This window comes from Chinchilla lanigera, unplaced genomic scaffold, assembly GCF_000276665.1.
Source record: "Chinchilla lanigera isolate Chin_1 unplaced genomic scaffold, ChiLan1.0 scaffold00012, whole genome shotgun sequence".
Lineage (NCBI taxonomy): Eukaryota > Metazoa > Chordata > Mammalia > Rodentia > Chinchillidae > Chinchilla > Chinchilla lanigera.
Genome location: NW_004955413.1, coordinates 25775107 through 25789363, shown reverse-complemented (window position 1 = coordinate 25789363; position 14257 = coordinate 25775107). Strand labels below are relative to the sequence as shown.

The following is a 14257-nucleotide window of genomic DNA, read 5'->3' as shown; positions in this document are numbered from 1 at the left end:
TGGCCCTTGAGGGGCTGTAAGATTGGCCCCTGTCCTCCTCTCCACCTTTTCCACTTTTTTTTTTTTTTTTGTCTTTTTGAGACAATGTCTCACTATGCTGTTCAGGCTGGTCTTGAACTCACTTTGTAGCCCAGGCTGGCCTCGAACTCGCACTCACCCTCCTGCCTCAGCTCCCGAGTGACAGGATTACAGGCATGCGCCACCATGCAAGGCTCCACCTTCATTTTAAACCACATCTCTGCTCTGTTCCTTATTTTTCCCCACTTGGGATGACCTACAGTTACCTTTATTTCTCTGTTGACCTTTTGGGGCTGGCTAATTCCTTGTTGTGGGGGTGGCCTATGCAGTGCCGGATGTTTAACAGCATCCCTGTCCTTTCTCCACTCGATTGCCAGCGGCATCACCCCCAGGTATGACAACTAAAAATGTCTCTGGACTTGGATAAATAGCTCTTGGGCAAAACTGTGTGTCCCGCCCCCTTCATCTATGCACAGATTAGGCAGTTTCTTTTCTCTCTCTTTTTTTCCTTCTTTTTTGAGACAGGGTCTCGCTATATAGTGCAAGCTGGCTTTGAACTCACCGAGATCTTCCAGTCTCAAACTCCTAGTGCTGGGATTACAGGCGTGCACCACCACACCCGGCCTTAGGCAATTTAAAGTCCTTTTGTTTCTGTGCCTTCCATTCCCCAGTGAAACATCTGAGCATCTTTTAAGACTTGGTCAAGAATTTCTTGAACCTCTCCCCCTGAGTAATGTTCGCTACTCTCTGCTTCCTGCCTATCTGTAATCCAGGCAAAGAACGGAGCCCTGGACCTTTTTTTTTTTGTTTTTGTTTTTTGGGTTTTTTCCGGTACCGGGAACCGAACTCATGACCTTGCACTTGCCAGGCAGGTGCTTTGCTGCTGAGCTAAATCCCCAGCCCCGCCCTGGACCTTTTATGGCAATGTCTGTCCAACGTTCTTTACTAGGCCGGCTGGGGCTGGCTTGTTTTCTGGATCACTGTGCTTAGAAAGAGCTCAGCATAGACAGTTCTTCATACTTGCGGAATGAAACCTAAACAGAGACAGTTTCACGTCTGTCTGAGTTACTGGGAGTGGGTAGAGCTCTGCAGTTTTCTCCATTATTTCACTAATGACAAGGCATTAAGATGAAGGGGAAAAAAGATGCTGAGCAAGATTGCTGGTTGGATTGTTTTGCCAGAAGGCAGAGTTAAAGCTCACTCCCCAGAGTGTGGAGAATGGAACAGCTCCCTCAACGACAGCTCTAAGGTCTGGTGGCTCTGTCTTATTCTGCCCACCGAAAATCTTGAAGGAGCAGCCAGGCCTGACTGAGGACACTGCATAACCACAAGGGGAGAAGTCTCACGTCAAGGAAACCAGGCCAGGGGCAGGGCCCCCCGCAGCATGTACAGCAAGTGCCTTTGTGCAAGCTACAAAAAGGTGCTCTTCTCCCTGTGCCAGAGAGTAAGGCCAGGGAGTAGAGCACAGCTGCGCGACAGCTCCCACAAAGTGGACAGGGCTTGCCCTCACGCAGGGCACCATTGTACTTGGCCCCTGCACTCAAAGACAGTCCAGACTCGAAGAATTTCAGAGCTAGGAAGAAATACAGAGAGCAATTAACCCATTTCCAAGGTTAAAGTGACCCAGCTGGGTCCTGGGAGAGTTAGGACTAAAGTCCAGGCTTCTGACCCCACTCTTGGACTTTTGTTTACCAGCAAGCTGTCATGCCCCAGACAATGTGGACATAAGTAAGTTCTAGGGATGGACCTGCCCTGGCTAGAATCCCAGGCCACCTCTAGGCACACAAAACCCGGATGCAAACAGAAGACACCGGATACCATCCTTCTGACTGACAGTGGAGGTCTGGGCTCCAGGGCAGGTGTGGCTGCTGGTATCCACCCCTTCTTCATCCAGCTCCAGGGGGAGAAAAAACAACAGGCCTCAGGCGAAGGCTGCTGACCTCACAGCCTACTGACTTCAGGAGCCTGTTGACCTCTGGGCAGGGCTAGTGACAGTCACTTCTTGCGGGGGATACAGGGAAAGGAGCAGGGGTACAGTTTCCCACTGAGGGCCTGTGTGAGTGAATTTCCACCCCCTGTGCCTGCCCTGCTGACCTCCCAGGGATAGGGGGAGATTCCGATAAGATCATTTCCATGAAATCCCAGAAAAAGCTGTGTGGTCATGACAGGTCATTAACTCATTTGCTGTCAGGCGCACTCCCCACACTTCAAACACTCAGGCCTCTTAGGGTACAGCAGCAGCAGCTGGGCAAACAGGTCAAGCTGCTGCCTCCCAGAATGGCCACCTGTCTGGCTGTGGAGGAGAGTTAGCTTGCCTGGGACTGAGGGCAGCCCTTGCCTTCCCATGACGGAGGGAGGAGTGTCCACTTAGATATGACTGTAGAATCTCCTCCTCTGACATCCCCCAAGAGGGGTCAAGGTCTACAGGGCTGTAGTTGGGGTTGTCAGGCTTCAGTGTATAAACAATCACTTGAAAACTAGGAGGGGGTGGGAGCATGGGCCGGTTTAAAATTCCAGATTCCAGATTCCAGGCCCATAAAAATGCATTTTAACAACACCCCGACCTGCAACTCTGCCAGATTATTTGAATTCAGGGAGTGTACAGATCACCCTCTGAGTGAAAGCTAGTGACTGGAACAGCATATAGGGTCTAGAAGCATAAAATCTCTCTGGTTGTGTGGCTTCACTAAACCTTGGCTTCCTTGTTTTAAAACAGGGAGGAGCTACCTTCATCGAGCTGTTGTGAGTTTTAAATGAGACGGTGCAGGAGAGGCAGCAGCACAGTGCTGGGCTGTTGTGAGTGATACCCTCTGTTGAGAGAGGAAGGGAGAACAGAGGGGTCGTGACTTCCAAGGAGGGAGGGAGGGAGGGAGACAGGCAGTACAGGGCCGTCCCGGGCCCGCGGCAGACGAGGAGGTGGAGGTGGAGATGTTCCTCGGCTCAGTGTGTGCCCAGCAGGCTCGGCCCAGAGTGATGATTAAAGCCCAGGCAACACTGTGCCTTCTGAAAGGTCAAAGCATGGATTAATTGTGGGAAAGGGCAGCTCAGTTAAGGAGGAGCCTGCAAAAGCCACTGTTTGAGCAATGTTGGTGTCTACACCCGCACGCTGAGCATGCCACACACGGTCCTGCTAAGAAGGGTTGCCAGGGTATGGAAACAATTCATCGAGGTTGGGGAGAGCACTCTGGGCTCATGGCAAAGACCTTCTTGGTGATCAAGGCTGGAACAGGCTCTACCTGCGTTATCGGCGCTGTTTACACCAGCGGGGAACCAGCCACTGAGTAACAGGGGTTTCCTTCAAACTTCCCATCTGGGTTCCCAGGGTGAAAGAGGAGGGGGAGCCTGGGAGAACAGATCTGCATGGTGCCCAGGGAGGGGCTTGTGCATCAGGACCCACTCCCCTCTTCTTTTCTTCCCTCCAATCCTGGATTCTGGATTCACTAAGAGCCCATAGTCCAAAAGTATACTGTAAATGGGGAGAAAACACACTGCAGAATCAGAGGATCCACGCGGGCTCTAATACCTCTGGCTGGTTATTTAACCTCTCTGAATTCCACCTGTAAAATAAGGTTACCTCAAGCCAGGTGTGGTGCACACAACCTATAATCTCAGTGCTGGGGAGGCTGAGGCAGGAGGATCGTTAGGTTACACAGTAAGCTCAAGGTCAGCCTTAACTACATAGCGAGATTCTTTCTCAACTTCCTACTTTCCCTGTAGAAATAAGGCGACGTCACAGTTCTCAGGAGGATGAAAGGAAAAGCAAGGGTGCCTAGGTAGAATCTTGTCTGATGCCTGCCCCAGGTGGCCAAGTCTCACCCTTTTTCCCTGCTGGTGCTTGGCACAGTGGGGCTCAGTGGCAGCTTGCCGGGACAGCACCTTATGCTGGCCTGATCATTCTCCTTCCCAGCAGATGGATCCCATAACACAACTGCCAGCGCATCACATCCCTACCTCATTGCCCTTCGGTGCGCTTCTGACCCAAAGACTCCCTCCCCAGACAAAAGGCTCACACCTCACAACCTCTGAACACACCTGGCAGGCTCAGGACCTTGTGCCTCAACTCATGCTCTTGCCACCCTGTCCTGGTGGAATACTGTACCTCCCCTGAGGTCCTTGTCTCCCCCTTCCCGAGACGTCCTGGGATCATTCTCTGCCTGGTCCCCGGTGCAGTGTGTGCCCTCCCCACCTGTGTCTGCCAAGCACACGGTGGTGATCCCCATCTGCCCGTGTGGGGGCCAGAGGCCTGGCCTGCAGTAAACGTGCCACACAGATACCCCCACAGTACAGGGCTTTCAATCCGAGCCTGAGCACGGGCTCACCAAGACCAGGGTTCCAATGGGGTCCTGTTCCCCGTGTGGTTGCCAGGCTGCTCCCAACCCGCCAGCAGGACATCTATGGTTTGTCAGCCAAGGCTTCCCAGCTGTCTGTGGCCATGTTACATAGTATCAGGCTTACCAATTAGACATCATTACACACCGGGCACCCCGGCTACACTGGCAGCCAGTGGAGCCCAATTCTGCCCAGCCGGGCTGCTTCCTCCCTGGGACCCCTCAGCCTCAGTGCAGGGCTCTCTGTTCCTGACTTGCACCCATGGGGCTCACTGGGGCTCTGACCCTACGAGGCTGTCACTCTTGATACCTGTACCCTGAGACAAGGTTAAATGAAGGGGGACATACAAAGGAGACCCAAGCTGGCTTTCCAGAGAAAGAGGACAGATTTACCCACGTGAGCAAGGTCAACTAATTCAGCCGTGAAGAACCATATGTGACCCACCAGGGAGTAAGCACAGCAATTCTTTTCAAGATCCTAGGCCAGCTTTTCCCTGCCCCACGGCATGCTTCTGGGACAACTTCCCCTGCACTAAGTCGGTGTTAATTAGTGAAAATTATCTAATGCAGGCTCATTTTAACGTTAGCTTAAAGCCAAACATAATTAGGAAGATATATCAGCTACTTAAAAAAAAAATCCAATGAAGATACACAAACGAGTGCTAGGATCATCCGCTGGTTTGGGTTACGGCCTTGAGCTCTCAGTACTGTGTGACACATGGCAGAATAAGGCTGATCTCCAGGGGCACCCGCTGAGATGTTTCCTGATTGATCTTGCAGGGCGGGGCAACTGGAGCTGGCAGCTTGCCAGGGAGGTTCCGAGAAGCAGCAAGGGTAACTTGTGGCCCTTGCCAGGTGATTTTACACGGGCAGGCTTCCCCAGAGAAGCAGAGAAGTGCGGGGAGGGGCCTGGTTGATGAAGACACTCAAGAGGATATTTGAGTGATAGGAATAGCTTAAATTCACATGTCCCAGGCCTCCAGCCTTGCACCTAGCAAGGCTCTGCCTGTCCTCCCTTTCCATGACTGGTGATTCATTCATCAGGTCCCAGGAAGCCTCAGCTCACCTGAGCTCAGCACACACAAAACCTGGGAAGCAGACTCAGTTCCCTCCCAGCTCCACTATCACCCGCAATGGGACCTTATCCTCTCTGAGCCTCCGCTCCTCATCTGTGACGGAAAGTTGCTGGATTGTCCTTAAAATCAAATGAAATAATAACTCTAAAAATGCTTGAGGCTGTACCTCAGTGGCAGAGCATGTGCCTCACGCATGAGGTCCCAAGTCTGAGCCCCAGTACTACAAAAAACAAATAAATGAATAAAAGAGCCAATGAATTCTGCTACCTAAATGCCCAACAATATTGGCTATTAACACTCCTTCACCACCACTACTATATAGAACTTTATTTTCTTTTTGTCTCACACATTAAACTTTAAGGCGGGGCCCATGTTTTATTTATCTGTAAGTGTCTGGCATCTACACATAATAATGTATGTTCTCAGTAGAACATGTTGCATGAACCTGCCAATGTGGGAAATTTGCAGGCAGTTCAGGAATGCTCTTGGGAGGAGAGTTAAGGACATTCACAGTCTGTCTTTGAAGAGTCACTGAAAGGAAAAGAGTCCTGGTCCCCATGTTTGTCTACTACCTCCTAAGTCACTGCTATAAAAAACAAAACAAAACAAAGACAACACTTATCTGGAGCCTTCCATGTGCCCAGAAAGTACAGTGAGGGGCCCACAGACTGATGACCAGTGTACAAGCTGTGCCCAGGGCGAGTGTACAGATCATCAGGAACCTGAGCCAGGGAGACTCATCATTAAAAAAAGTCACAGGCTGTCTTCCAGGGCTAAGATTCTGGGATCATTAGCAAGTCCAAGGACTCCATGCACTTGGAGAAGAAAAAACGAAACTGGAGAGAGTACTAGCTCCAGGTTAGGCTGGCTGCTCACTGCATGGGGTGGGAGATGGAGGCTAAGGAGGGGGATGGATGGATGCCTAAGGTGACTCAGCCTTGGCGAAGCTCAGACAGTGCCAGGGGCACGCGGTCCGCTGGGGCCCAGCCCTGCGCACATTTGCTCTCTGCCCTGCTTCCTCCCTCCCCGCTCACACTGGAAGCTGCTCCCAGGACAGGCTCTGCTTTGTACACTCTAAGAAGAGGGAGGTGGGGCTGGCCACTAGCCAAGGTGAGGCAGCATCCTTGGGGACAAGAACATAGAGGGGGAGGGGCGCTAGCTGGGAATCCTGCAAGGCCTCAGCCTGTCAGGGAGGGCACAAGTCTCAAGGGCCCAGAAAGTGGCCACGAAAAGGATGACACAGATCCCCAGAAGCTTGCTAGATCCAGTGTCCCTATGTCACCTGCCCCATGTTGCTGAGCAGAAAGCATCCTTTTACCACTCACACGGGAACAGAGCAGCTAACAGTCACGTATTTGTCTGTCCCCAGAACTAGGCTATGAGCCTCCCAGGAGCTGGCTGGTGACAAAGATACTTTGAATGTTTCTGCAAGTTTCTGAAGGAAGAGATGGCTCCGAAGGGCAACCTGCATTTGCAATAGGAGGACATAGCCTTGAACTCACAGCTGGGTGGAATCCCAGTTAGCCTCTCATGAGTTCTATAATCTTACGCTTTCTCTGAGCCTCAGGGAAAATACCACTTTCTTTGCAAGATGCTGAGAATTGCATTAATTAAAGGAAATAACACACACGGCATCTATCTCATCTCTCAACAGTGTTAGCCCTTCTTGAGAAATCCTTTTTGTCTACACACATTACTCACCTTTCTCAAAACGCTTTCTCATAGTCTGGCATTAGATTCTCAGCACGGGAATTTGTGAATTTGTGAACGTAAACAAGGAACAAAAATGATCTCCATTTCATAGATGCAGAAATGGATGTCCAGCAAAGTAGAATGATTTGCCCAGTGTCACCCGGTAAGCAAGGGAAAGAGGTGGTGAGAGCGAGAGTGAGGACTCCTAGGCCCCTGCCTCCCAGCCCTGGACTCCTTCCCTGGGCCCTGAGGCCTCTGCCTCACAGACTTGGTTTTGCCACCAAGAAACCACAAGGAGGTCCTTCAGTTCACTGAGGCCCCCCTCACCTCCTGTGTTGGAACTCTTGGGGAAACACCCACCCTCAGAGTTTCAGGGACCCAAAAAGTAAGATTTCAGAGTCTGTGCTTCACACCCTCTCCTCCAAAGAGACACAGCCCAAGGCCTCTCAGCCTCACCCTCACACTCCAGCCTGCTGGGGCCTCCTCTCCTAATGACAGCCCTAGGTCTTCAGGGGCTATGAACAGGGGAGTCTTTCCAGGCTACCCTGGGGCTCTCCGGCCAAGCCTGTGTAGCCAGTCAGGCCCTTCTGGGGAACATCCTCAGGGGACCCCCAGTTTAGTAACACAGGAGCCTCTGAGCCTTCCTGTTTTAGCCCTCTCTGCCCATGGCAGATCCCAAAGAAGATTTGGGGCTGAGGATTCTGATGCCACAGATTCCCACAGGCAGCTCAGAGGCAGGTAGAGAGTTGTCTTCACCACGGCCACCAAATCAAGGCCAACAAATAAACTCAAAGACAGGGGAGGCTAGTCACTCTTGAAGGAGGAAACAGGAAACAGCTCTGTCCAGGGCCTCCAGCACTAACCTCCTGGGTAGGATGTTCCGCCTCACTGCCCTTCCCACTAAGACAACAGCAGTTATTTTTCCAGGACAGTTTGCATTTATACGGTATCTTTTAGGATCCTCGGTCTTCACACCATCTCTCCCTTTTGAAACCATCTAGAAACCTAGACATATTCTTCTCCATTTTACAGTCAAGAGACTCAGGAAGGGAAGTGATTTGCCCTGAGTACAGTTGGGAAGTGGCCAGATCAGGACAGATGCTAAGACCTCTCAACTTCGGAACCTGTTCTCTGTTCTTGATGCTAAGCTGGGTCTCTGTTGCTCAGGAATACAGTGCCTGGGATCAGTGATTGAGCCTAAGAGAGAGAGAGAGAGAGAGAGATTGAACCCTAGAGCCAAAGCACCCAGGGATTGCCAGGGATGCCCGGACAGGTTGGGGGCAAGATCTCAGAAGGGCTGAGAAGTGCTTATTCCCTGGAGCTGGCCCACTGTCTACTCTCCATAATGGGACAAGGACTCTGGCATTGCTGGGGGCCTCTGAGCAAAACCTATGTGGAAATGGTCACTTGTGGAAAGGCACAAGACTTAGGAGAAGGAAAGTGTGTGGGGCCTACAGGCCCATGGGCTGTCCTGGGAGGACTCCTTTTGATCTGTGCATTTAAATCTGCTTCTAAGAGGCAGCTCCAAAGCCCCAAAAGTCAGCTGTCCCTCTGAGATGAAAGGGCAGAGGAATAGGAAAGGAGGGAGGTAGGAGATATCAGGAGAAGGAGCTAGGACCAGCTCTCAAAAATGGAGCTAAAAAGCATATTCTCTGACTCTCAGATTTCATAAACCAATATGACTTTAAAAAAAAAAATATCTATGAAAACTGGTTATTTGGAAGGCATCTACTCTATTGCTATATATCAGTCCCCAGCACAATACCTGCTATAGAGATGGTGCTTGGTACTATTTGCTGGATGTAATTAAATGAGGAAAATACCAACTAAAGCTCCTAGGGAGACTGTGGGCTCTACTCCGGGCAAAGGATGCCATCTGCAAAGCTGTTTCCTGGTGACATGAATTGGTGACTCCAAGACTTTATTGCACCCCCTGGGTACTTGCATCCCAGCAGTTCACTGCTCCCTCCTATCAGCTGCCCTGACCTCACACTGCCTTTCCTGGAGCCTTCTCTAAATCCTTCTGCCCCCTCCTTCCATGTCCCTCTACTCTATCCCTACAATTCAGAGCATCCTTCTCTCTGCTGCCAGGTATCCTTTGTACTAAAGAAGCCCCCTGGGGTAACGGGCAGTTCAGCAGGGAAGGCTCCAGACACTTCTTCCCTGCATGAACTGTGGAAGGGTTCTCAGTTCTTTAAAGGAGTTCTTGACCACCAGCTATAGAAGACGGCGCACAGCCCTGCAAAGGTGACCGAGAGGGGTAAGTTTCTGCTCTGCCAAAGCTCACAGCGTAGGAGGGTAAGATGGGCTCTGTTAGAGTAAGCGGTGTGGAACTTTTGGATCTGAAATCTGATAAGATGCCCAGGAAGAAGTGGCCACTCAGCCAAGGCCTGGAAGAGAAAGGACAAACTCAATAGGCAGCATAGATAGGGACAGGACTGGCCTAGTTCCTTGCCCTTCCCCTTTCTCCAGCAACTAGGCAGGCCTGTTCCACTACCTTCCACAAGACAGGATGGAAAGAGACAGAAGAGGAGTGGTACCTAGCCCATGACAGCTACCAACGACAGCAGCCTTCCTCTCCCAGGCTGTGCTTGTCATCTGCACAGGGTCCCCGGCAATCCTGACTTAGGACCTGAGGAGCCTGTGTGACCTCCTCGTCCTTGGTCTAAAGATATCACTCTATCCTTTTGGACTCAGAGGGCTCTCTGCGGAATAAAGACAATACCTGCCGTACAGTTACTGAAGCACCAAGAAAACTAGGCAGATTGCAAAGAGCTAGCTGGTTACCTGGTGTATTTGGGTTTGGACCCAGGAATGTGAGGCCAAGGAACAATCTTTGAGGTGAGAGTCAGTGTTTTCTGCAACACCTACTCAGCAGCCTTAAAAGTGCGTGCCCCTGGTCACAAGGGAGCCTGGGTAAGAGGAGCAGCGGGTTGTTTGGTGCCATCTCATCCTCCCTGTTTTGTTCAGACATGTCTGCAAACAGGCCCTCAGCATCAAAGAGCCTTCTGGGTAAGGCTAGTGCCCCTCCTGCCACTCCCCACGTCAAGGACTTGTCATATTAAACTGTAATGCCACATTAGCAGACTATGAGGCCACTTAAGAGGCATGCTTCACATCTTTTTTATATTAATGTATGCTTGTCACACAACAGACCTCCAAATTTTGCCCAATGACCAAACAGATGCAAGTTGCCAGCCTGTCAGGATTGCCAGTGTTTGTTCCTCTTGCTCTGGCTTTGCAAAAAAAGAACCAAGAGTTTCCCAGCGTGCGCACGGTCTTGCTATAAAGTACTGCTGGGCAATTATAGTGATCTGAGCTGCCCAAGTGTTGGTGACTTGCCCTGGTCTTCTTTGCTAGCATGGCATCAGCCAGGGGCTCATTTCTGAGTCCTTAAAGGCACCCTTTCTACCTACAGTTTAAGCAGACAAAGGACATCATTTGTTGATACTAAAATAAGCAGATCTCTCAAGGGTAGACGGGGGACCTCCTCTCTGCAAGTAAACACAGCTGAATCTCTGAAGCCTGGTTATCTTGTACAGCTTGGGAAGGGGGCTCTGACTTTTGCAGAGGCCTGGACTAACTTCCTCAAAGGCCTCCCTCCCATCCACAGGCCTATTTCCACACCTGCCCTTCTCCCGAGCAGAGCCCCAATCATTTTCAAAGTGCCCCCTAATTAGGCTCCTAGCTGCCTCTCCTGCAGGACCAGGGAAGAAACCCCTCACTGACCTGTGACCTTGGGCAAGTCATGGTAACTCCCTCTCAACCTTAATTTCCTGTTTATTATTTGAGAACAAAAATTACTTTACCTTTGAAAATTATTTTAAGGATCAAGAAACAAAACTAAATCTCTCTGGCACACAGTTGGACATGTCCAAGTTCTTCTGACTGCCCTCCAGGGTGACCCCAAGGTACAAATCTGTCCCACCCAGGCTCTAGGCAGTCAGACTCACCCAGGAAGCCAAAGAAACTTTCTCACAATCTGCCCCATCCAGCCTCCAGGCAGATTTACCCAGGAAGCAAATGAAACTTCCTATGCTTCCCTCAGGGTGCAGAGGAAGGAAGAAGCGAGTGAAGGTTGCTTGCAAACTGGACAAACTGGGGTAGGGGTGGAGATCAGCCCCTTAGGGAGGTGCAGCCTTCGGAACACAGGTTAGACACCTTGGTCTTTCTATAACTGGCCATGTGACCTTTGGCAAGCCCATTTCCTTCTCGCTACCTCAGTTTCCTTACCTGTGATGTGGTGCTGTACAGACACGAGGGACAGTGATCATTAAGGGGAGGGGTCCAGAAGGCCTGGCAGTTGGCTGAGTACAGACAGGGTCAACAGCTCCTGCTTCTAGGGTTACAGTCTCCTGCCTGGAGATCTGGTTGAAGGACCCTCACCCCAGGCCCCACACAGTTCTCAGATCCTGCTATGGTAGCTTTCTCCTGCCAATCAAACCTCCTTGCATTTTTTTGGTGAGAGAAAATACAAATAAATATAAATATAAATCCTGCTCTGGGCCCAGAGTCTCACTGAGAGAATGCCTACTTTAATTCTCTCTCCCCTTCCCAGTTCTGCAACTCACCTCCCTCAGGGAGGCTTGCCAGGATGCACATCCAGCCTCAAAACCCCACTTTCCTCCAGCAGATCCCCAGCATTTGAGTAAACTCTTGGAGGGCAAAGGCCCCAACTTGGATCTTCTTTATAGGTAGTGCCTGGCAGACACTCCGGAAATAACTACTGCTTAAAATCAGTACTTGTGGGATTGATTCACAACTATTAATGTTTCTGTTGTAAATATTTAAAGAGTTGAGAAAACCCCCCTGAGCAGGAGAGTTCTGCCATCCCATGTGGAACTAGGAGCCCCAGTGGCCAGCGGCCTTGTCTCTCCCTTCTTGTAACAGGATATACAACCTGTGCCCTAGAATGTGAGCAGACTGGCTCCATCCAAACTCTACTGCACCATTACTTTGGACAGTGGGGCGGGGTAGTGCAGTGTTAAGAGGAAAGGCTTTGGAGTTTGGGTCCTGGCTCAGCCACTCACTAGCTATGTAACCTTACACAAGAAACCTAACTGTCCTGAATCCTGATTTCTCTTTTTCCTAATAAGGAAAAAAATTTATTTTTCCCAGTGGTTGTGAAAAGCACAAAAAATGTAGGTTAAATCATTAGCACAGCAAGTAGCACATAATAAGGGCTAAATAAGTTGAGCCTTTGTTAGGATGACATCACGAGACCTGACCCCTGACCTCAGCTGCGGCTTGCTGCCCAGCATTGCCACCCACTTTCTTTTCCCCTGCTCTGTGCTCAATCCTGCCTTTTTCTCCTGCAGAATGCAATATACAAAGGAAGTTCAGTCAGGCAGGAAACAATAACTTAGAGCAGGAGGGTGGAAATACCCACAGTGAAAAATTAACCCTTCCTCCAAGGCCACCCAGGTTACCCCTTCCAGGAAGAGCTCCACCAGTGGTTTTCCCAGCTTCCTGGTTCCTCTTTAGGCCTAGTTCCTCCAAAGTAATCGGGCCTTGGGTCACATGCTCAGAGGCCGGTTACAGGGGTGAGCCCAGTCCCTCCTGCTGCATATTATGAACAGGGCACCAAAGGCTGCCTGTGTTTCTTAACAAATCTCAGTGGAGGGGAGCTAGATTTAGCAAATAAAAAGTAGGCTATCCAATTAAATTTGAATTTACTAAGTGATGAATAATTTCAGTTCCAGTATGTCCCCCGCAATAGTTGGGATAAACTGATAGCAAAAAAACCTTACTGGTTATTTATTTCAAGTTCAAATGTCATGGGATATCCTACATCTTATCAAACACTCCCCTCCTACTCAGAACACAGAGAAAAGATTGAAGGTCCCCCCGTTCCTCGCCCCATCCACAACCAACCAGCCTCCTATCTCCTTTCAACAGCTCGAGCAGATGGGCTAAGCAGGAGCTTTTTCCTGAGCTGCAGAGTCCAGAGCCTGCCTTGTCAGAACGCCCAGAACCTTGCCAGACCACAGCGGGTACTCAAAATAGCTTCCCTCATTCACTTCTGGCTGCTTCAGCGCCAGTGCTGCGCCCAGGAGGGGAGTGTATATGAGGGCCCCAGGTCGGCTTTGTCTGGGTGGGGGCTTCCCAAGAGCACAGCTGGGTGAGGGCAGCGATGGGGAGGTCACCCTCACCAGTTGTTTTAAAGATCGAATGAGGTAATGGCCAGGGATACAGTTTGCAAACCTCTGCGTTGTGCATAGTGACCAAAAGACTTGTAAAGTGGCCCATTTGTCACAGGGCCTTGGGAAGAGGGACTGGCAGGACAAAGTCAGAGAAACACAGAGTACAGAAAGCCAGCGCCTCTGGACAGTAATAACAGTGACTAACTTGGGGCAGCACTTTGTGATTTGCCAAAGACGTTCACATCCATCTCTCTAGAGAGCTCGCCACAGGCCCACGAGGTTATGGCGCGTCGGAGACCACTCTCCGGACAGTGGCCAGGGCGGCTTGTGCCAGGCCCTCCCCGGGAGGCGAGGTCCAAGAGGCTGGGGGTGGGATTCCACAGGTACAAGGCGCAGGGCCGGGCCTACCTTCTGGGCCTGTTGGATCATCTGTCTGACCACCTGCTTGAGGTGTGGTGCCTTCTCTTCCTTGGGGGGATGGGTGAAGAGGGTGACACGGCTCACGCCGCGGAAGAAGCCATTGTCAGTCCAGCCTAGGTCCAGCGGGGGCACCTCGGTGTCGGAGCGGTCTGGCCAGTAGGCCAGCGACTCGGAGGGCTCGGCAGGGGCGGGTGCGGGGCCCTTGGGCTTGGCTTTGCTCTTGCCCCGCGCGGGGATGGTGGTGTCCTCGTAGGGGCTCCAGGCGGCGCGGAGGGCCTGGCGCTCCTGGCTGGAGAGGAAGTTGCGCAGCCGCTCCTTTTGGACCCGCTCGCGGTAGGCCGGCTCGCCGTCGCGCAGCAGAGCCTCCAGCGCGGCCCGTCGCCGCTCGCAGTAATAGAAGGCGGCCTGCGCCTCGGTCACCTTCTCGTTCACGTGCGCCTCGTCCAGGCAGCTCAGCTGGGACGCGGCCATAGCGTCGCGGCCGTCGGCCCTGGCTGCCCCGCCTGGCCCTTGCCCCAACTCTGACGGCCCGCGGCCGCACCTGGAGCCGCCGAGGGGCGGGGCGCCTCACCTGGCCGCG

At 51.6% G+C, this 14257-nt stretch overlaps 1 protein-coding gene across 1 annotated transcript in view; it reads right to left on the bottom strand.

The window, feature by feature from the left end:
- The window catches only part of Fam83f (family with sequence similarity 83, member F), a 32486-nt gene extending 18229 nt beyond the window's left edge, over nt 1-14257 (bottom strand). The window contains exon 1 of the mRNA XM_005379307.2: nt 13666-14257. Within this exon, the coding sequence (XP_005379364.1) occupies nt 13666-14148 (483 nt within the window). The 5' untranslated portion in view covers nt 14149-14257. The remainder of the gene's footprint in view (nt 1-13665) is intronic.